Genomic DNA, 24,140 nt, shown 5'->3' with positions numbered 1-24,140 from the left:
TCATTCAGAATTGAAGGTCAGATACAGAGCTTCACAGATAAGGAAAAGCTAAAGGAGTTCATCACCACCAAACTTGTATTATATGAAATGCTGAAAGGTATCCTTTAAGAAGAGGAAGAGGAAGAAAAAGGTAAAGATACAAATTATGAACAACAAATATGCATCTATCAACAAGTGAATCTAAGAATCAAGTGAATAAATAATCTGATGAACAGAATGAACTGTTGATTATAATAGAATCAGGGACATAGAAAGGGAATGGACTGACTATTCTTGGGGGGGAAAGGGGTGTGGGAGATGCGGGAAGCGACTGGACAAAAATCGTGCACCTATGGATGAGGACAGTGGGTGGGGAGTGAGGGCGGATGGTGGGGCGGGAACTGGGAGGAGGGGAGTTATGGGGGGGAAAAAAAAGAGGAACAAATGTAATAATCTGAACAATAAAGATTTAATTAAAAAAAATAAAAATATAAATTACTTTGTTTATGAGATTTGATTGTTGAGTCTTGCCATTCGTATTTATGAATGAAATGTTGGATTTTCCAATGCAGAATCAGAGAAAATCATTTTGTTGTAAAAAATAAATTAGTAGCTCAGCCAGCGTATCTCAGTGGTTGAGCATTGACTTATGAACCAGGAGGTCATGGTTTGATTCCCAGTCGGGGCACATGCCCAGGTTGTGGGCTTGATGTGGGGGTCATGCAGATAGCAGCCAATCATTGATTCTCTCACATCATTGTTGTTTCTGTCTCACTCTCTCCTTTTCTCTCTGAAATCAATAAAAGTATATTTAAAAAAATAAATAAATTAGTAAACTGCAAATAGGCACATTTTGAATTCTTGTCCTTTCAGCTTTTATTCTGTGTGGTTTTTTTTTTTAAAGTTACTTATTCTTGGTTTAGGACAGTAATGAATAAAGTAATGGATTTTCCATTACACTATTAAGATTATTAGATGGGAATAATCTGTATTGCCATCTGTTGGTGATTGATAATTATTTTTGACAAAATAATTGCTGCTATATATTTTATTTATATGTATTTAATAATTGTATCAACCAATGTATTTTAAAGAAAAACATTTTTAGATACTAACCTAATTGACGTTGCCATGAATTGACAAACAGGAGAAAATTGGAGATTTTGGCCTTCTTAATTTAATAGTTTTATTGACTAAGGTAGTACTGAAATACTTTTGCCTTTGATTAATTTTTATTTTATTTTATTTATTTTTTTGTCAGAGCTCCACCTCAGATAAGGCGTCCCAATCGTGAAGTAAAACCTCTGAGGAAAGAAATGCCAGGAGCAGGAGCCCGGGGACCTGTAGGTCGAGCACATCCTATATCGAAGAGTGAGAAGCCCTCTACAAGTAGGGATAAGGATTGTAGAGCAAGAGGGAGAGATGACAAGGCAAGGCTATCTCTTTGGAACTTACTCACTTGAAGCCCATGACTTTTGGTGCATAGTATAATTTTTGTTAGTTTTTTCAGAGTACTGTGGTTTTGATAAGAGATTAAAAAAGGTGTAAATTAAAAACCTAAATGGCCTTTGTACTTCAAAGGCTGTTCTGCAATGTCAGTAACCTCACAGGTATATCACACACACACACACACACACACACACACACACACACAACTATTAAGGAAAATGGGTCTTTTGTAGAAATATTCAAAATAAAGTTTTAAAACTTAAAAAGTATATTTAAACAATTATTCTGAATTAAAATGAAGAATAAATGAAAGCAATTGAAGGGAACAGACTTACAGGGAAGGAAATGTATATACAGGGTATAGCAAAAGCAGGTTTACAGTTGCTCATATGGAAAATAATACAATAATTAATAAATAGTAATACAAGAGTAAACTGTTTTCTGTACTGACAACTGTAAAGCTACTTTTGCCCTATCCTGTATTCACAGAATAAGATGATGGATATAATTTACTACAGCTAAAAATAAAAAAATAAAATTTAACTGCAAATTTGTTTTAAATGAGAAAATTCCCTTTGATTGCAGTTCACTGTATACATTTACTTTATCTGGAAAATTGATCAGTGAATAAACATAGTACTGGGTGGAAATTCCCCGACCCAGGCCTTCACCACCCCATTGTCTGTGTCCATGGGTAATGCATATATGCATATAAGTTTTTTGGTAATCTCTTCTTGGTCCCCCTCCTTCCTTCCTCCTGAGATTGGTCAGACTGTTCCATATTTCCATGGTTCTATTTTATTCATCAGTTTATTTTATTCATTAGATTCCTTGTTTGTTTATTTTGATTTTTAGATTCAATTGTTGATAGGTATGTATTTATTGCCATTTTATTCATATTTTTTAATATATTTTTTATTCTTTAAAATATTTTGTTTGTTAATACTCACCATTGATTTTTTTTAAGAGAGAGTGGAAGGGAGGGGGAGAGATAGAGAAAGAAACATCAATGTGAAAGAGACTGGTTGCCTCCTGCAAGTGCCCCAACAGGGCCGGGAATTGAGCCTGCAACCAAGGTATGTGCCCTTGACCAGAATTGAAACTGTGACCCTTCAGTCCATGGGCTGGCACTCTAACCACTAAGCAAAACCAGCTAGGCCTCTTCTTCTTTTTCTTCTTAAAAAAGACCCTTCAACATTTCATGTAATATTGATTTGGTGGTGATGAATTCCCTTAGCTTTTTCTTGTCTTGGAAGCTCTTTATTTGACATTCAATTATAAATGATAACTTTGCTGGGTAGCGTAAACTTGGTTGTAGGTCCTTGCTTTTCATCACTAAACAGTTCTTGTCACTCCCTCTGGCCTGCAAATTTTCTGTTGAGAAATCAGCTGACAGTCCTATGGGTGCTCCCTTGTAGGTTATTAACTGCTTTTCTCTTGATGCTTTTAAGATTCTCTCTTTGTCTTTAACCTTTGGCATTTTAATTATGATGTTGTCTTGGTGTGGATCTCTTTGGGTTCATCTTATTTGGGACTTTCTGTGCTTTCTGGACTTGTAAGTCTGTATCTTTCACCAGGCATGGGAAGTTTTCTATCATTATTTCTTCAAATAGGCTTTCAATTTCTTGCTCCCTCTCGTATCCTTCTGGCCCCCCCATGATGTGAATGTTGGAACTATTGAAGATGTCCCAGAGGCTGCTTACAGTGTCTTCATATTTTGGAGTTCTTTTTTCTTTTTGCTGTTTTGATTGTGTGTGTGTGTGTGTGTGTGTGTGTGTGTGTGTGTTTGTTTTTTTGCCTCCTCATATTCCAAATTGCTGAAATGATTTTTGGTGTCCCCTACTCTACTGTTGATTCCCTGTAAATTATTTTTCATTTCAGTTATTGTATCCTTCATTTCTGATTGGTCTTTATTCATGTCTTTGATGTTCTGACTAAGTTCCTTGAACATCCTTATAACTATAGTTTTGAACTCTGTATGTAGTAGTTTGCTTGCTTCCATTTCATTTAGTTATTTTTCTGGAGATTTCTTCTGTTCCTTCATTTGTGACGTATTTCTTTGTCTCTGAATTTTGGCTACTTCCCTGTGTTTCTTTCTGTGTATTAGGTAGAGTTGCTATATCTCCTGGAATTGGTAGAGTAGCCTTGTATAGCAGGTGTCCTGTAGGGCCCAGTGGCTCAGCCACCCCAGTCACCTGAGCTGGGCCCTCTAGGTGCACCCCTGTGGGGATTGAGTGCACTGTCCTGTTGTAGTTGAGCTTAGATTGCTGTGGCATCACAGGGAGGAATTGACCTCCAGGCAATTGTCTGGGAAGACCAGCTGCAACTACAGTGGAAGAGATACTGTGCAGGAGACATCCCTATGGAGCAGCTTGCTTCATTGGGGCTTTGGTGCTCACCAAATCCACTCTTAAATGTGTAGCTTGTGAATGTGTAGAATTGTAATCTGGTGTGGTCTGAAGCTGTCTGCTAGGTGCACTGGCTCTGGGGCCTCCTGGGAGGTGTAAGTCAGCCACTGCCTGTGCCCTGATTGGGGCCACTCTGCAGGAGCTACAGAGTGATTTGCAGGTGGCTGCTACTTCTATTGGGCTTGGGGGTGCCAAGGAGAGGCCAAGCTGTGAAACTTGGCAAACTGCTGCTAGTGATGGGCATGGGTCACTTATAGAGAGGTATGGGACACACTGAGTCTACTTGCTATTGTTTGAGAGATTTTAGGTCTGAAGCCTGAGCCAGGACAGGCCATTCATATGGAAAAACCACTGCAAAGAGCATGGGTGGAGGTGCAAATTGGGTGGGGCAGGCTCTCGTGTAATCATCAGGGAGGGGTGAACAGTGTGGGCCAGGTTGATGGAACCTCAGATATGGCACCTGACAGTTGCCAATCCCTCCCATTGATCTATATGTCAGTTCTGGGTGGGGAGGAGGTCTCTGTAGAGGAACAATGACCTCTGCCAGCACGTTAAAAAACAAAAAAGAAATCTTTGTTGTTGAAAGTATTATATATGTCCCCATTTTTCTCCATTGACCCCCTCTAGCTTACCCTTACCCCCACCCCAGGTCTTCACCACCCTATTGTCTGTGCCCATGGGTTATGCATCTATACATATTAATTCATTGGTTGATCTCTTCCCACCTACCAACCCTCCCCCACCTTCCCTCTGAGATTCTGCAGTCTATTCTATGCTTCTATATCCCTGGATGTATTTTGTTTATCAGTTTATTTTGTTCATTAGATTCCACATGTGAGTGAAATAATATGATACTTGTCTTTCTCTGACTGGCTTTTTTTACTTAGCATGATACTCTCCAGGTCCCTCCATGCTGTTGCAAAGGGTAAGAGATCTTTCTTTTTTCTGCTGCATAATATTCCAGGGTATAAATCTACCACAGCTTTTTTATCCACTCATCTACTGGGCTGTTTCCAGATCTTAGCTGTTGTAAGTTGTACTGCTATAAATATAGGGGTGCATACATTCTTTCTGATTGGTGTTTCGGGTTTCTTAGGTTATATTCCTAGAAGTGGGATCACTGGGTCAAGTGGCAGTTCCACTTTTAATTTTTTTAGGAAACTCCATACTGTTTTCCATAATGGCTGCAACAGTCTGCATTCCCACCAGCAGTGTACTAGGGTTCCCTTTTCTCCACATCCTTGCCAGCACTTGTCATTAGTTGATTTGTTGATGGTAGCTATTCTGACAGGTGTGAGATAATAACCTCATTGTTATTTTAATTTGCATCTCTCTGATGATCACTGAGTTTGAGCATTATTTCTTGTATCTCTTGGCTATCTATATGTCCACTTTGAAGAATTGTCTATTTAGGCCCTTTGCCCAGTTTTAACTTGGATTGTTTGTCTTCCGATTGTTAAGTTGTATGAGTTCCTTATATATTTTGGATATTAACCCTTTATAAGATGTATCATTGCCAAATATGTTCTCTCATGCAGTGGATTCGCTTTTAATTTTGTTGATGGTTTCTTTTGCTGTGCAGAAGCTTTTTATTTTGATATAGTCCCATTTGTTTATTTTCTCCTTAGTTTCCTTTGTACTAGGAGATATATTTGTAAACATATTGCTACAAGAGATGTCTGATATTTTACTACCTATGCTTTCTTTTAGAATTTTTATGGTTTTACAGCTGACATTTAAGTCTTTTATCCATTTTGAGTTTATTCTTGTGTATGGTATAAGTTGGTGGTCTAGTTTCATTTTTTTTGCATATATGTGTCCATTTTTCCCAATACCATTTGTTGAAGAGACTGTCTTGACACCATTGTATGTTCTTGCCTTCTTTGTCAAATATTAATTGAGCATAATGGCTTGGGTCAATTTCAGGGGTCTCTATTCTGTTCTATTGATCTATGTGCCTGTTATTGTGCCAGTACTAGGCTGCTTTGATTATGCTGGCTTTGTAGTATAACTCGATATCTGATATTGTAATTCCTTCATCTTTGGTCTCCTTTTATAAGACTGCTGTGACTATTCAGGGTCTTTTTTGGTTCCATATACAGTTTTGGAGTAATTGTTCTAGATCTGTGAAATATGCTGTTGGTATTTTAATAGGGATTGTATTGAATCTGTAGATTGCTTTGTGTAGTATGAACACTTTAATGATGTTGATTCCACTAATCCATGAACAGGGTATATTCTTCCACTTGTTTATATCTTCCTCTACTTTTCGACATCCTATAGTTTTCTGAGTACAGGTCTTTTACCTCCTTGGTTAAGATTATTCCTAGGTATCTTAATTTTTTTTTGTTGCAGTTGTATTTGGGATTGTTTGTTTAGTTTCTCGTTCTAAGGATTCATTATTAGTGTATAAAAAAGCCATAGGTTTTTGGGTGTTAATTATGTATCCTGCTACATTGCAAAATCCTTTATTAAATCTAGTAGTATTTTTGCTGGAGTCTTTAGGATTTTCTATGTACAATATCATGTTATCTGTGAATAATGAGAGTTTTACTTCCTCTTTTCCAATTTGGATGCCTTTTATTTCTTCTTGTCTGATCGCTTTGGTTAGGACTTCCAGTACTATGTTGAATAAGAGTGGTGAAAGCAGACATCCCTGCCTTGTTCCTGTTCTTAGGATAAATAGTTTCATTTTATTTTTAAAATATTTTAATGGATTTCAGAGAGGAAGTGAGAGGTAGAGGGAGAGGGAGAGAGAGAAACATCAATGGTAAGAGAGAATCATTGATCAGCTCCCTTCTGCTGCCCCTCACTGGGGATTGAGCCCACAACCCAGGCATGTGCCCTGATCAGGAATCAAATCATGACCTCCTGGTTCATGGGTTTATGCTTAACCATTGAGCTATGCCAGTCATCTAGGGGAAATGGTGTTAGTTTTTGCCCATTTAATATGATGTTCACTGTAGGTTTGTCATACACGACCTTTATCATGTTGAGCTATGATCCCTCTATTCCCACTTTGCAGAGGGTTTTTATAAAAACTAGGTGTTGGATTTTGTTGAATGCTTTTTCTGTCTATTGATAGGATCATGTGATTTTTGTCTTTCAATTTGTTTATGTGAAAGTATCATATTTATTGATTTGCAAATATTATATCAGCCTTGTACCCCTGGAATAAATCCCATTTGATCATGGTATATAATCTTTTTAATATATTGCTGGATCCGATTTGCTAATATTTGGTTGAGGATTTTAGCATCTATGTTCATCAGGGATATTGGCCTGTAATTCTTTTTCTTTGTAGTGTCTTTATCTGGTTTTGGAATTAAGATAATGCTGACCTCTTAAAAAGAAGTTGGAAGTGTTCCTTCCTCTAGGAATAATTTGGAATAGTTTGAGGAGGATATGTGTTAGCCCTTTTTGAATATTTCATAAAACTCCTCTGTGAAGCTCTCCAGACCCAGAATTTTGTTTGCTGGGAGTTTTTTGATTACTACTTGTATTTCCTCAATTGTTGGTCTGTTCAGGTTTTCTAATTCTTCCTGATTGAGGTTTGGGAGATTGTATTTTTGTAGGAATTTTTCCATTTTATCCACATTGTGCAGCTTGTTAGCATATAATCATTCATAATATTTTCTTACAATCCTTTGTATTTCTGTGGTGTCAGTTGTTACTTCTCTGCTTTCATTTTAAAAAAATATATTTTATTGATTTTTTACAGAGAGGAAGGGATAGGGATAGAGAGTTAGAAACATCGATGAGAGAGAAACATCGATCAGCTGCCTCCTGCACACTCCCTATTGGGGATGTGCCTGCAACCAACGTACATGCCCTTGACCAGAATTGAACCTGGGACCCTTCAGTTCGCAGGCTGACGCTCTATCCACTGAGCCAAATAGGTTAAGGTCCTGCTTTCATTTTTGATTTTATATATTTGGGTCCTCTCTCTTTGTTTCTTGATGAGTCTGGCTAATGATTCATCCATCAATCTTACCTTTTCAAAGAACCAGCTCTTGGTTTCATTGATTTTTTGTATTGTATTTTTAATCTCTATGTTATTTATTTCTTCTCTAATCATTATTATTTCTTTTCTTCTACTCACTCTTGGCTTTCCTTATTGTTCTCTTTCTAATTCTTTAAGTTGTAGAATAAATAGTTTATTATTAATTTTCTTGTTTTTTGAGGTACTGTTATGAACTTCCCTCTCAGGACTGCTTTTGCTTTGTCCCAGAGATTTTGGGTTGTTGTGTGTTCATTTTCATTTGTTTCCAGGAAGTTTTATTTATTTATTTATTGATCTCTTTGGTAACCCATTCATTGTTTAATAACATGCTATTTAGGCTCCATGTGTTTGAATGTTCTTGAGTGTTTTAATGTAGTTGATTTCTAATTTCATGCCATTATGATCTGAGAAGATGCTTGATATGATTTCAATCTTCTTAAACTTGTAGAGACTTGTTTTGTGTCCTAACATGTGATTTCTCTTTGTGAATGACCCATGTGTACTTGAGAAGAATGTATATTCTGCAGCTTTGGAATGATATGTTTTATAAATGTCTGTTAAATCTATCTGACTTTAAAGGGTGTCCTTTAAAGTCACTATTTTCTTGTCAATTTTTTTGTCTGGAAGAACTATCCAATGAAGTTAGTGGAGTGTTAAAATTCCCACTGTGTTGTTGTTGATCCCTCCCATAAAGTCCTCTAGAAGTTTTTAAAATATATTTAAGTGCTCCTATATTGGGTGCATATGTGTTTACCAGGGGTATATCCTCTTGTTGGATCAATCCCTTTAGTATTATGTAGCGACCTTTGTTTCTCTTGTGATGGCCTTCATTTTGAAGTCTGTTTTGTCGGATATGAGTATTGCTACCCCAGCTTTTATTTCTTTTCAATTTTCATAGAAATTTTTTTTCTATCCCTTCACTCTCATCCTGTGTGTGACTTTTGTTCTGAGGTGGATCTCTTGTAGATAGCATATAATTGGGTCATGTTTTTGTATCCATTCAGCTACACTGTGTCTTTTGACTGGAGCATTTAATCCATTTACATTTGAGGTTATTATGGGTAAGTACTTATTTATCGCCATTTTATTTATTTATTTATTTATTTATTTATTTATTTATTTATAATTAAATCTTTATTGTTCAGATTATTACAGTTGTTCCTCTCCCCCCCCCCCCCCATAGCTCCCCTCCACCTGGTTCCCACCCCACACTCTGCCCTTCCCTCTTCCCCCACTGTCCTCATGCATAGGTGTACGATTTTTTTCCAGTCTCTTCTCGCACGCCCAACACCCCTTTCCTCCTGAGAGTTGTCAGTCCACTCCCTTTCTATGCCCCTGGTTCTATTATATTCACCAGTTTATTCTGTTCATCAGATTATTTATTCACTTGATTTTTAGATTCACTTGTTGATAGATATGTATTTGTTGTTCATAATTTTTATCTTTACCTTTTTCTTCTTCTTCCTCTTCTTAAAGGATACTTCAGCATTTCATTTAATACTGGTTTGGTGGTGATGAACTCCTTTAGCTTTTTCTTATCTGTGAAGCTCTTTATCTGACCTTCAATTCTGAATGATAGCTTTGCTGGGTAAAGTAATCTTGGTTGTACGTTCTTGCTATTCATCACTTTGAATATTTCTTGCCACTCCCTTCTGGCCTGCATATTTTCTATTGAGAAATCAGCTGACAGTCGTATGGGTACTCCCTTGTAGGTAACTAACTGTTTTTCTCTTGCTGCTTTTACGATTCTCTCTTTGTCTTTTGCTCTTGGCATTTTAATTATGATGTGTCTTGGTGTGGTCCTCTTTGGATTCCTTTTGTTTGGGGTTCTGTGCACTTCCTGGACTTGTAAGTCTATTTCTTTCACCAGGTGGGGGAAGTTTTCTGTCATTATTTCTTCAAATAGGTTTTCAATATCTTGCTCTCTCTCTTCTTCTGGCACCCCCATAATTCGGATGTTGATAACGCTTGAAGTTGTCCCAGAGGCTCCTTACACTATCTTCATATTTTTAGATTCTTTTTTCTTTTTGTTTTTTTCTGGTTGGGTGTTTTTTTCTTCTTTGTATTTCAAATCTTTGACTTGATTCTTGCGATCCTCTAGTCTGCTGTTGGATCTCTGTATAATATTCTTTATTTCAGTCAGTGTATGCTTAATATCTAGTTGGTCCTTTTTCATATCCTCGAGGGTTTCACTAGATTTAATGAGGGTCTCACCAAATTCATTGGCGGTTTCTAGAAAATTCTTGAAAAACCTTATAACCGTGGTTTTGAACTCTATATCCAGTAGTTTGCCTTCCTCCATTTCTGTCATTTGTGACCTGTTTCTTTGTCTCCACATTTTGGCTGCTTCCCTGTGTTGATAGAGTGGCTTTCTGTGCTAGGTGTCCAATAGGGCCCAGTGGCTAAGCCTCCCCAATTACCTAAGGTGGACACTCTTGGTAGACCCCTTTGTGGGCTTTGTGCACTGTCTTGTAGTTAAGCCTTGATTGTTGTAGGTATCACTGGGAGGAATTGACCTCCAGGCCAATTGGCTGTGAGAATCAGCTCTGTCTACGGCGGGAGAACTTCTGTGCTGAAGACACCCTTCTGGGGCAAGACTTGCTTCAGTGGGGCTTTGGTGCTCACTGAGTCTGCCCCCTGAGTGTGTCCTTTATGGATCTGAGGAGTTGTAATTTGGATGGTCCCACTCTGACCACTGGGTACACTGGCTCTTGGATCTAAGGAGGTGCTAATTTAGCTTCTGCCTGAGGCTACCCAGCAGGAGCTACAGAGAGATCTGCAGATTCCTCTTCTTTGTTTGGGGTTTGGAGGTGCCCAGATAAGGCCCAGTTGTGAAGCAATGCAAGCTTCTGTGGGGCCTGGGACCTTGGGCCTTCTTTTGGATGTTCTGGGTCTCTCTGACCCAGCTGCAGTTTGTTAGGTAATTTTAGATTGCAAAGGGCCAGGCCATTCATATGCAAAAGCCTCTGCTCGCAGCTTGGGTGGAGTGGGGTCTCAGAGAATCAACAGGGCAGAGAAAACAGCTATGGCTGATCCTCAGCCCTGCCCTAAGAGGTCCCAGATCTCAGTGTCCTGCGGTAATCGCTGCAAGCACCTCTGAGAGAAAGCCGCCCACAAGTTCTGCCCGATGCCAGACAGTCCAGTTTCTCCCCGTATGAGTCTGGGTCCCCAGAGACTCGCCTGGAACTGGAGTTCAGAGCTTGTATCTCTCTCCCAATTGTAAAAGACAATCACATCCTCAGTTGCCAGCCCTTTCCACGTGCATGCCTCTGTACCTCTGCACTTTACTTCCGCACCTCCTCTGAGTCTCAGTGTGCTTTTCTCTTTCCTTTTAGTTGTAGAATTTCCACTCAGCCAGCCTTCCAGTGGTTCTGGGTGATGTCCGTTTTGTCTTTTAGTTGTATTTGTGAAGTGATTGTGTGAGGCAGCAATTTCAGGTGTTTACCTATGCCACCATCTTGGTTTCTCATTTATCGACATTTTACTTCTATTTACCTATGTTTTTTTCTCTCTCTCTATCTCTCTCTCTTCTCATTATAGCAGTTCCTTTAGCTTTTCTTGCAGTGTTGGTTAGGTGGTTATAAACTCCTTTAGCCTTTTTTGTCTGGGAAGCTCTTTATTTCACCATCTATTTTCAATGATTGCCTTGGTTGGATATAGTAATCTTGGTTCCAGACCCTTGCTTTTCATTACCTTGAATACTTCATGCCATTCCATTCTGGCCTGTAGAGTTTCTAATGAGAAATTATCTGACAGCCTTATGGGAGCACCTTTGAAGGTAATAAATTGCTTTTCTTTTGCTCCTTTAAGAGTCTCTCTTTATCTTTAATTTTTTGGCATTTTAATTATGATGTGTCTTGGCATGAGGAAACCTGTTTGCCTTCTTTTTGCTTGGGACTCTCTGTGCCTCCTGTACTTGTGTGACTTTTTCTTTCACCTAGTTAGGGAAGTTTTCTGCCATTATTTCTTTAAACACATTTCCTACCCTTTGCTCACTTTCTTCTCCTTAAGGCATACCTATTACGTGAATATTGTTACGTTTCATGTTGTTCCACAGCTCCTTTAAGCTGTCTTCCTGTCTTTCAATTTTTTTTTCCTTTTTGGTTCTCTGATTGAGTGATTTTTTTTCTACCCTGTTTTCTAATTCACTTATCTGATCCTCGACTTTTCCTAATCTGCTGTGTATCCCTTCCACTGTGTTCTTTATTAGGGCTCTGTCATTTTTCATAGTTACTATATATATTTTTCATGCTTTTGAGCACCTTTACCATCATGATTCTGAACTTTATTTCTTATCTGATAAATTTCTTATCTCCATTTCATTTAGCTCTTCTGGAGAATTCTCTTGTTTTTTCATTTGGGGGTTGGTTTTTATGTCTCTCTCCATTTGGCTTCCTGTTTGAGTTTGTGACTATGTATTAGGTATATCTGCTATGCCGCCCAATCTCTAGTGCAAGACAATGTCTAATGCTGTTTCTGACTAATTAGATTAGACAAATACTCTTAAGTCTCCAGAGACCATCCTCTGACTGCAGACTGATTGTATTCAGCCTTGAGTTAGCCTCAGGCTATGTCCACATGTGGGGGGAGAGATTTTCTAACAGGGTGGTTAGTTGTTTCTGCCTGGAGGTTGGTTGTTATTTTCAGTCTCTTAATGGGCCTTAGAACAGGTGTGGGCAAACTTTTTGACTCGAGGGCCACAGTGGGTTCTTAAACTGGACTGGAGGGCTGGAACAAAAGCATGGATGGAGTGTTTGTGTGAACTAATATAAATTCAAAGTAAACATCATTACATAAAAGGGTATGGTCTTTTTTTTTTTTTAGTTTTATTCATTTCAAACGGGCCAGATCCGGCCCGCGGGCCGTAGTTTGCCCACGGCTGGCCTTAGTGGGCAAGTAGTTTTCCAATAGGGTGGGGCAACTGCCTTCCACCCAGGCAAAAAAACATTTCTCCCGGTATATCCCTGGATCCTTTCATGTTACTGCCCCAGTGAGAGAGTGAGTCTGAGTAAGCCCGTGCACTGCCTCTTTAAGAGGGACTTCCTGAGACTCTGTCAGCCTCCATGTCACTCAGCCACACTCCCTGCTGGTTGTTATTGTCCAAAGTTATGGGAATTCTCTTCCTGGCCCTAGAACCCTGGACTGATGGGTTTGGTGTGGAACTGGGACCCCCTTGCTGTTCACGGGAGGCCTCCTCAGCCAATATATTTCTCCTGATTAAAAATACGCCACACGTGGGTATCAGTGGGTATCAGACCAGCTCGTTCTGTGCCTCTACCCCTCTTACCAGTCTTGATGTGTTTTCTTCTTTACTTCTCTATTTGTAGGACTTACATTCAGCCAAATTTCTGGTGGTTCTGATGGTTGTTCTGTACTTTAGTTGTAATTTTGATGTGGTTTGGGAGGATGCAGTACTGCCATCTCACTTCTAACATGCATTTTTTTAATTTAAAAAGGATAGTCTATGAGATATTAGTTGTCAGAACGAATGTTTTTCTGTTGTTACCAAAAATAAATTTAATTCATTCAACTCTGATTCTTGAGTATTTTTAAGACTTTGTCTTTATGGTTAATTAACTCTTAGTGAAATGAGCTGTGCTTTTATGGTCTTATGATTAAAGCTGTGTATGTTTTTAAATGGAATTCAAATTAAAGTTTGACAAATTATATTCAGAGACTTAATTTAAAATTATCAAACTTACAGGACTTCATTTCATTAAATTACATATAGCAAACATCCATTTTTGAATACTTTCCTTCTTATGACTAAGTCTAGGGATGTGTGAAATGGAGGGGTGTTGTAGACTCGATTGGAGTATTCTTTAAGAGCTGTTGTTTGGTGATTATACACATACTGACTTTAAAACTTTTTATTATTATTAAAGGAAAGTGCACAAATTATAAGGAAAGTGCATAAATTATAAGGGTACTATTTGATGAATGGTCATCCAACCATTAGTATACTGGGAAATTTAATAATAGCTTTTCCAAAAAATTAAAAATAAGGTGTGTATGTGTATATACACACAAATACATATTCACACACAAGTGTATTATAAATTTGACTGATACTGAGGATGTGCAGCATGTAATTTACAAATAATAAAATGGAGAATACTCTTTATTGTAAGTGTTATAAAGTCAGTGGACTCTCAGAGAGTGCCTTTGTTCAATTCTTGTATCTATAGCCAGCTTGTGGCTACAATGGAAAGATGAATAGGAATGTAGTTTGACATGAATGCTGGTTGATAATTTGTTTTTGTTAATGAGTAAGATGAAAGTAAAACAACAGAAACATTTTGGAACTTCACTCATATTTCAACAATTTTGATGAATCAGATAATTTTCAAATACTGGAAAAATAATTCCTTAATTTTTTGTGCTATTTACAGTGTAACAACTATAGAAATGAAACACTTTTAAGTTCATCTGTGTTATTAACATTTTCCTCAATTACTTTTTTGAGACTAGACAGTTAACAAGAAATCAAACCCTGATTTGTAGCGTTTTCTGTTTCCTATGGTATAAATACTTCCACTATGACTCATTTCAGGCTACCCACCTGATGTCACTGAACTTGATAGAGATGAGATGGGCAGAAGCCTACCATTCTGTAGTGTTTCCACCATAATGATGCAATAGATTAAAGTAACCTCACATACATAGGTAATCATTAAATAATGAGAAGTGAAGAGTTATGACTATTACCTTGGTATTTATTTATTTATTTAATTGATTTCAGAGAGGGAGGGAGAGGGAGGGAGGGAGGGAGGGAGGGAGGGAGAGAGAGAGAGAGAGAGAGAGAGAGAGAGAGAGAGAGAGAGAGAGAAACATCAATGATGAGAGAGAATCATTGATTGGCTGCCTCCTCCATGCCCCCCAACTGGGGATTGAACCCACAACCTGGGCATGTGCCTTGACCAGAATCAAACCTAGGACCTTTCAGTCTGCAGGCCGACGCTCTAGCCACTGAGACAAACTGGCTAGGGCTATTACCTTTGTTTTTAATATAATTTAGTCCAAGTTGGTGTAATTTAATTTTTATTAAATTTATAGCTGGCTCTCAAAATTCCTGAAAATTTAATAATAGTTCTTACAAACCAGTAAGAATCAGCTTGAGCACAGCAATGCATGTAACCCACTGTAACTATTGTGTAATCTATGTAACTGTCATTCAGAGATCAAGAACAGAGCACTTAGCTCCTCAGAAACCACATTCATGGTCTTTTCGGGTCCCCGCCACTTTCCTCCCCAAAGTAATCACTATTTTGCCACTTCTTTCCAAAGGTAACCACTATTCTGTTTTCTGATACCATAAATTAGTTGTGCCTATTTTGAAACTTGGTGTACAGTTCAGTTAAGTATTTCTTTTTGATATGGCTTTTTGCTCAACATATGTCGATGATTCTTCCATGTTGTTGCATGTATCTGAAATTTGTTTATTTTCATTAATATGCAGTATTATGCCACAGTTAAATTTGTTTCACTGTTAGTGGATATTTGGATTGCTTTTAGTTTGGAACTATTAGTAGTAATGTTGCTTTGGATAGTTTTATACTTCTCCTTCGGTGCGTATGTGTGAGCATTTCTAGTGAGCATATATGTACAAGTGCAATAGATGGCTCATAGGATATGTATATGTTAAACTTCGGTAGGTAACACCAGATAGTTTTCCAAAATGTCCTTACAAATTTACACTCATATTTGCAGAGTATGAAACTTCTAGTTGCTCTACATCCTCACCAGTATTTGATAATGTCTGTTTCTCGTGGGTGTAATCATATCTCATGGGTGTAATCATATCTCATGCGATTTTGCCAGCATATTAACTGATAACCTATGAGTTGAATGTTCTTTTATGATTATTGGCCATTTGTATTTTTAGTGACTCGCTTTTAAGAAATACTTTGTTCTGTCCTTTGGATATTAAATCACTCCACAAATTCTTTCTGATGATAGCTAATTTATAGTGTTGGTTTTTGCTTTACTTGTTTTTTTTTTTTTTTACCTTATTGTATTAGATTACAGTAATAGTTACTTGCTGTTTTGTCCCTAATTGTTTTACTTATTTATATATTGTGTTCCCTAACATGGATATGTGCCTTATGAGCTCAGGGGTTTTTGTCTGTCTGGGTCATAGTTCTTCCCCAGTACTTAGAATAGTGCCTGGCACATAGAAAGCATTTGTAAATATTGCTGAAAGACCACATATATCGATAAGTATGCGGAATGCTATGAATTAATTATTTCAGCATAAATGTATTTTGTATTAACACTTCAGTGCAGGGCACAACACTGAAATTAGAAAGCACCATTCTACATTTATCAACCTATTGTGTTTTTTTGTAAAATAATGAAGTATCAAAGTGGGATGCAGTTTAGAGATCTTGTCTGACTTTTCCTGTGTGTGCTTCTCACGCTGGGGTAGGAGTAGCTCACAGTGTGCAGCAGGATGTCATTGTGTACCAGGTGGTTAAAAGCACTGATTCTGGAGACAGACTGCCTAGGATCTAGCTGTTGTCCTGGAGCAATTTACTTATCCTCTCTGAACCTTAGTTTTCTCAGCTATGAGATGGAAATAATAAGAAAACCTGACTCATAGAGTACCTGCCTTTAAGATAGTTATGTCAGGTGTTGAGAATCATGCCTGGCACAGAGTAGGCAGTGTACAACTGTTAGCTAAGGGGGAACTAACTCAGACATGATACGAATACAGATCACTTCTTAAAAAGAAAAGTGAGATTTTCAAGAAATTTTGCACATGCTTTGGGCTATTGAATTCAAAAAACAGATGAATAAGTGGGCAAGTGGAGGCAGTGGCTTTATGGAAAGAACCAAAGGTCAGCTATAATTAAGGCTATACATTGCTAGTTAGTAATAAAAACCACTGTGGGACACAGTTTTTATTACTAACTAGCCCGAAATTCTGATGGTGGGTAATACTACACAACAAAAGAGATGACTTTTGTTGGACAGAACTCATTGTTAGAAAATACTTTCTTCTGCTGATCTGAAATTTACTTCATCTGTTGCTTTATATTGGCCTGGTTTTTTCCTTTGAAGGAATCTATATATATAAAAGCCAAGCGACCAGAACACTGGAACGACTGGAATGACTGGTTGCTTTGATGCGCAATGTGGCCCCAATTGGCCCCCTCCTGGCCCCCTCTGATGGGAGGCGGGGCCGGCCAGCCAACCTCCCGTGGCCCCTCCCACCCTGGCCGGCCAGGCCCCTATTGGCGCCCCCACCCCTATCAGCGGCAGGGTCGGCCAGACCCCACCCATGCATGAATTCATGCACCAGGCCTCTAGTATAGAATAAGTAGAGGAAAATAGGTTAGTTGGTTGTTTTGCTTCATTAGCATTTTCTTCTTTAGCTTAAATGTTTCTGGTATCTTTGGTCCTTCTGCATATGACATGGCTTTGAACCTTTTATCATTCTCCATCCTTCTCTGGGTATAATTTGCTTGTCAGTATTTCTCTTAAAGTGCAAGATTTGAGCTAGTAACTGGCCACATTGTACTTCATCTGCCAATGAAAGCACACAATAAAAGGCACACAATAAAATGCAAAAAACTACTCACATTTTAGGCCAGCTGTGTCATTGACTCTATAATATATTGTGTTTCTTGTTAACTTTAGTGTCATTTTTCTCAAACGGAATGATTAAAATACTAATGGATGATCCTTAACAAATCTTTCTCGACACAAGTAATTTAGATAAAACTACTAAAAAGAATCTAAAGTATTTTGCTTAGTGCTTATGTCACTGTTTGATTCCTGGTCAGGGCACATGCCTGGTTTGTGAGCTCGATCCCCAGTGTGGGGAGTGCAGGAGGCAGCCAATCAATGATTCTCTCTCATCATTGATGTTTCTCTTTCTTCCTCTCTGAAATCAATAAAAATAAATAAATAAAATAAATAAAATATTTTGCTTTAATGAGAAGAAAGTACACTAGTCTTCATGCTAAATATCAAATTCTTGCCAATGTAGACTTTATTTTCAATTACTGTGAAAACCTAAACAAATAATTCTAAGATCATTTCAGTGACATTGCAATTAGTATTGTTAGTATAAACTGTACAGGTAATATCTTGAGTGAGGTTAGCTTTATTGCCTGAAAAGTGTTTCGTTTATGTACTGTGGTTACTCTAGCTGGTTAACTGCAATCTTGGTTACTTATATTTGAAATCCCTGTTTCAATTTATCCATTTGTTATGGCAGATAACTGTCACCCATTGTGTTGATTTCCCAATGTAAGCAAATTAATTATTTATTTTCAGTTTTCCTAAATTTGTTTATTTAAATAACCTCACCATTTTGGTTTGAAAAAGCCGTTTGAATCCTCTTTGGGCTTAATTTGTATTCATGTCTCATCTCTACCTCTGAGGAACTTTGGATTCTAGGGCCGGTCTGTAGACTGGCTTATTCCTTCATTTCCTCTTCTGTGGATGGAATGGCCGGCCTTGAGTACAGCAACAGGCTTTTATTTATTCACTTCTACTTTTCCTCCCACCCATCTTTCTACATAGCAGCTGGAGGGTCATGTGAAAATGTAAAGCAAAACAAACAAACAAACAAAAAACAAACAAAAAATGTAAAGCAGATCCTGTCATTCCCTTGCTCATCATGTTTCAAAAATTTCCCCATGCACTCAGAGTAAATCCACACCCTTTCCCTGGGCTTATGGGGGCCCAGGTGAGCTGTCTCTGCCTGTCTTTCCAACCTATTCCTTTTAGCCGCACTGATCACTCAGCATTTAATAGCACTTCAGCTTATAATTCTATGTGATTTGCTTTTATTTACTTATTACTTGTTTCTCCCATTAGATAGATGCTTGGTGAGAGCAGATAAGGTGTTTCCATTCACTAATTTAAAACTTAGTGATCAATAAAACGTGCTGGGCATAGATGCTCACGTATTTATTGTCCTTAAAATCCAATGATTCCTCATACTTTCAGGAAAGTGTCCAGCTGTTCTTTTCCTGTGGCAGTGTTTACAAGTCCTCCCTACCCCACTTGATTATTTATATCAAAATGGCTGTGTGCTAACATTTTTTAAATACTTACTTTTGGTTAGTCTCAGATTATAGTGTCATATGAAGGCTGGTTAAGTCCCAGGTATATTAGTTTCTGTTACATTCTGTTAGGTTATTTATTTCTAGAAAGCTTTAAAGTGATTACAGAGTGTTCCCACTGATTAGTTTGAATATGACCTTATAGCCTTGGCCTATGTGTATTATAAAATATGATACTAGGCTGAGATTATTTTGAATTCATTGATGTTTTATTTGCTGTATAGGTAAGCCAGAAAATTATTCCTTTAAATAATGTCAATATTGGTGTCTGTCAGCTGAAATAGAAGAATCTTTCTGAAAATTTAGTTTAATATTGTAGCCACGATTCTACCCAGAAACAGTAAATTATTCATATTTTGGTCAAGTCACTATAATACTGTTTGGTGAGTTACCAGATGGCATAAAGAATTAGAACATTTACCAAAGGGAACCATTTAGTCTCCTCTCAACTATGGCTTATCTCTGATGAAGTATCTATGGTAGAAGAGGTTCATCCTAGTCTCTCTCCATATTGAGTTTATAAAATTGACTCATTTTTTCCCCATTTTCCCATTTTATTTTTGTATTAGACAGTAATAATGAGGCTGAAGCTCTGTGGAGGTATTTGGCTCTGTATACTGAAGCAGTTCCAGTGGCTGAACTGTCTCTGGCAAAGTTTCTTTAAAAAAATTATTGTTATTGCTTTTTAGAGAGAGAGGAATGGAGAGGGAGAGAGAGAGAGAAATATCAATGTGAGAGCCTCCTGCATACCCTTACATGGGGATCAAGCCCACAACCCTGGCATGTGCCCTGGCCAGGAATTGGACCGGCAACCTTTTGGTGCAAAGAACTATGCCCAACCAATGGAGCCACAGCAGCCAGGGCTGAGCATGTTTCCTTTAAAGTTCTTCACAGTTCAGTCAACCTTGGCAGAACCCCATAGAAACTATAGTATATAATACTTTTTTAAAAGCTACCATATTATTAGATAAAGAATTTGGGTAGGTATATTGCTTTAATGGTCTTAATAAGACTAATTTAAAAAGGTTCTTTTATCATTGTCATTGCAGTGACTTTATGACGTGGCCCAAGGACTTTACTAGGCAGAAACTGCATCCTGAGGGAGTACTTACAGCAACAGGGAAAAAAGGCTTTGTGAGATGAAATTTAGACCCAGTTCTTTTGGCCATACACAACCCTCTCCTAAGCTTTAAGCTGGCTCAGCCAGACATGAAGTGGTCTGATGCTGTGGATAAGGCATGGGTTTGAGGAGTCAGGAAGACCTGAGCTAAAATCTCTACTCTGACATTTAAGAATTGTGAATTTGATTAAGTTACTTAATCTTTTTGAGTCCAAGATAATCTGTAAAAATAAAGATAGGAATACTTACCTTATAGTTGTATTAAATGAGGAAATATATATGAGCTACTTGATATACAGTAAGTTTTCAGTAAACTTTCTTCCTCTGCATTTGCGTTCTCAATATTTTCTGGTGGAAATCCCCGGCAGCCACTAATTCAGGGGTATTTTGCAAGGATCATTTTAGTCTTACTTACCTGCAGCTCTCCCCGCAAGAATGTAAATTTGAAGAAATGTATAGTAAAGCAGGCCAGTTCATCTGTTTCTGATGAATTAAAAAGGAGAGGATGGCATTTGGGTAATAAGAAAACACTATCTTAAAATAACCAAAAATTATTTTTAAATGATTGTTGTACTTTTTATAGCTTAATGATTCCAGTTAAAATTATGTTGTTATTGACCAGTACTTTTTTTATACCTGTCTCCAGGGAAGAAAAAATATGCAAGATGGTGTGAGTGATGGTGAAATTCCAAAATTCGATGCTGCTGGATATGATAAGGATCTGGTGGAAGCCCTTGAGAGAGATATTGTGTCTAGGAATCTTAGCATTCATTGGTTAGTGTCTTCAGTTCTTGAATTAAAGTAGCAGAGAAGACAAGTTATAGGGTTGGCTTGGTGTGAGTCTTCTCTTTTAGCTGTTAATCTTCTGTTTATGACTTCATCCATAATATGACTGAATGGAATTGACAGGACAGTCCTTGTTTCAAAATATAACCAAGACATGTTATAAAATTTAACATATTGATGACATAACTGATAGAGATTGTTAATTGAATAACATGTTCTAATTAATAACTGGAATGTTATCTGATCACTGATCAAATTTTATGCAATTAGAATTAGAATAATGTTCTTAAGAATCTATATACACTGAGTGGCCAGATTATTATGACCACCTGACGTTTGTAGGCACATTAGCCATACACTGCATCTTATGGGAAGGCCCGTTCGAACACCTTTGCTGTCTGCAGTTACCAAGATAAAACGTCTCCAATTCGCACAGGAACACAAGGATTGGATAGTCGAGCACTGGAAAAAGTCATGTGGTTTGATGAATCACGTTTCCAGTTGCATCATGCAGGTGGCAGAGTGAGAATTTGGCGGAAACAGCATGAAAACATGCACCCCACATGCATGAGTACAATCCTTCAAGTTCGTGGGGGCAGTGTTATGGTTCGGGCATATTTTCCTGACATGATTTGGGCCCTTTAATTCATGTGGAACAACGTCTGAATAGCACAACATACCTAAGTATCGTTGCTGATCAGGTTCATCCTATCATGTTGATGGTTTATCCCAATGGAGATGGCTTCTTCCAACAAGACAGTGCGCCATGCCATGGTGCTCATATTGTGCAGGAGTGGTTTCAAGAACATGAGGGAGACTTTACCTTGCTTAGGCAGCCCCCACAAGCACCAGATCTCAATCCAATTGAGCATTTGTGGGGTGAAGTTAAAAGAGCCATCAGGCAGCTGGTTCCACAACCATCAAATCTCACAGAACTGGACAGTGCTATTCATCGGGCATGGTGTCAGATTCCTCACATCACCTTTCAACATCTCATGGAGTCAATGCCAAGAAGAATCGCCGCAGTATTGAAGGCAAAAGGTGGCCCAACGAAGTACTGATGGGGTGGTCATAATAATCTGGCCACTCACGTGCAAATATATCCCACGTTCAAAGGCTGTTAAATCGCGTTGTTTACCCATATGTTCAGAAAAAAAATCACTTCTGTCGTGGTAAACAACCTGCTTCCCTATTTATAATGGTCTGGCCCTCTAGCAACTTCAGCGCAGAATTATAGCTAATTTGCCTACAAATGTCAGGTGGTCATAATAATCAGGCCACTCAGTGTATGTAAAAGACTAAGTGACTGAATGACAGTACAACCAGTAGACTGACCACTAGGTGGCAGATGCTCAATGCAGGAGCTGCCCCTTGGTGGTCAGTGCGCTCCCACAGCCAACCTTCCATGGCCGGCCAGTCAACCTCCCACAGCCCCTCCCCCTGGCTGGCCCGCCCCGATGGCCCCCATTGAACCCACCAGCCAATTTCCCGCAGCTCCTCCTGGCCGGCTGGCCAACCTCCCACAGCCCCTCCTCCCAGCCACCTCCTGCAGCCCCTATGGGCCCCAATCATCGGCCAGGCTGAGAAATCCCACTCGTGCACAAATTCATGCACCAGGCCTCTAGTAATTTTATAAGTTAAAAAAAAGAATTAGTATTGATCATTAATCAAAGCCATCTTTGAATAAACATGAAACTTTGCTGTTCTTACAAAGGGATGACATAGCAGATCTGGAAGAAGCTAAGAAGTTGCTAAGGGAAGCTGTGGTTCTTCCCATGTGGATGCCTGACTTCTTCAAAGGGATTAGAAGGCCCTGGAAGGTGAGAATTTATTAAAATGACAGGTATGAAAAGGCTGCTTGCATGATAATGAAAGACAGCATTGTAGTTTCTATATGTGTTTATTAACTCAGGTTGTAAAGGTTGGGGGAAGTTTGTATTTTTCCCAAATTCCTGGATTTGAATTTTTAGTTGCGTTGTGCAATCTCTGCATGACAGGAGAAGGGCTTGGAGTATGGAAACTATAGTCTTTAATTATGTCACTTTACTCAGGGTTGCTCAGCTAGAGATTAGTTTTAAGAATTTTCTAGATGTCTATTTCTGTAAATAAGTTAACAAGCAAAGTAAACAGTAATCATAATAGTCTTTTATAATAAAAGTTTGATCATATAAATACCTTTCTAAAAGTTGACATATTTCTCACTAATTATTTTGATCACTTCATCTCAGACATAATCAGAACGTGTGTTTCTTTTATTATTATTATTATTATTATTATTATTATTATTATTATTATTATTTTTAATCCTCACCCAGGGATTTTTTTTCCATTGACTTTTTAAAACTATATTTTATTGATTTTTTATAGAGAGGAAGGGAGAGGGATAGAGAGTTAGAAACATCGATGAGAGAGAAACATCGATCAGCTGCTTCCTGCACACCCCCTACTGGGGATGTGCCCGCAACCAAGGTACATGCCCTTGACCGGAATTGAACCCGGTACCCTTGAGTCCACAGGCTGACGCTCTATCCACTGAGCCAAACCGGCTAGGGCTCCATTGACTTTTTAGAGAGAGGGGAGGGGAGGGAGGAAGGGGGAGAGAGAGAGAGAGAGAGAGAGAGAGAGAGAAACATCAATGTGAGAGAGATACATTGATTGGTTGCCTCCCGGATGTGCCCCAACCAGGGCCAGGGATTGATCCTGCAACCGATGTATGTGCTCTTGACCCAGAATCAAACCCATGACCCTTTGGTCCACAGGCCAACCCTCTAACCACTGAGTCAAACCAGCCAGGGTTGTGTGTTTCCTTTCAGCTTGCCCTCTGCTTTAGAATGTAAAGCCTGCCTAAAACTAGTTCTTCCTAAGTCTAGTGTTTTCCTGTTAACATATTGAAAAACCCTTCCAACAGCTGCTGTCTGAAACGTAGGTCTTAACATAGGCAGAGCCTTTCTTTATTCTTACAGTAGAGTGCAGCAAAAGAGTAGTCTTTCTTTACCCTCCTGAATTAGCTGAGAAGGTCTGTTTCTTTTCTCAATCCTTGCTCCTGTTTGTTTACACAAGTAGCTGGGGCACCATGGCATTTCCATTGCTTCTCACAACTTAAAGACTTCAATAGACTGTTACAGATTTATCTAATTTGGGGAACATATTACCATACATTTTCCCTTTATTATAACTTCTAAAACAATATTTCAAAGAGAGAATAAGGTCTTAAAATAGGTATTTAAAGGAGTTTTAAAGTAGCTATAACCTACCTTCATGAGGAGACCTGTAAGTTTTCAGCAGGAGGGCGATTTGCAAATGTGAAAGATCACCGT

At 38.4% G+C, this 24,140-nt stretch overlaps 1 protein-coding gene across 3 annotated transcripts in view; it reads left to right on the top strand.

Annotated features, from left to right (window-relative positions):
- KATNAL1 (katanin catalytic subunit A1 like 1) overlaps positions 1–24,140 on the top strand; it is a 107,584-nt gene that overhangs the window by 49,892 nt on the left and 33,552 nt on the right. For all 3 annotated transcript variants that reach the window (XM_059684088.1, XM_059684087.1, XM_059684089.1), the window contains exons 4-6: positions 1,241–1,409; positions 20,684–20,811; positions 22,538–22,643. In XM_059684088.1, coding sequence (XP_059540071.1) covers positions 1,241–1,409; positions 20,684–20,811; positions 22,538–22,643 — 403 coding nt within the window. The remainder of the gene's footprint in view (positions 1–1,240; positions 1,410–20,683; positions 20,812–22,537; positions 22,644–24,140) is intronic.

The sequence above is a fragment of the Myotis daubentonii genome, chromosome 2 (assembly GCF_963259705.1).
Source record: "Myotis daubentonii chromosome 2, mMyoDau2.1, whole genome shotgun sequence".
Lineage (NCBI taxonomy): Eukaryota > Metazoa > Chordata > Mammalia > Chiroptera > Vespertilionidae > Myotis > Myotis daubentonii.
The sequence above is the reverse complement of the archived record's forward strand: the minus strand, read 5'-3'. Positions and strand labels throughout refer to the sequence as shown.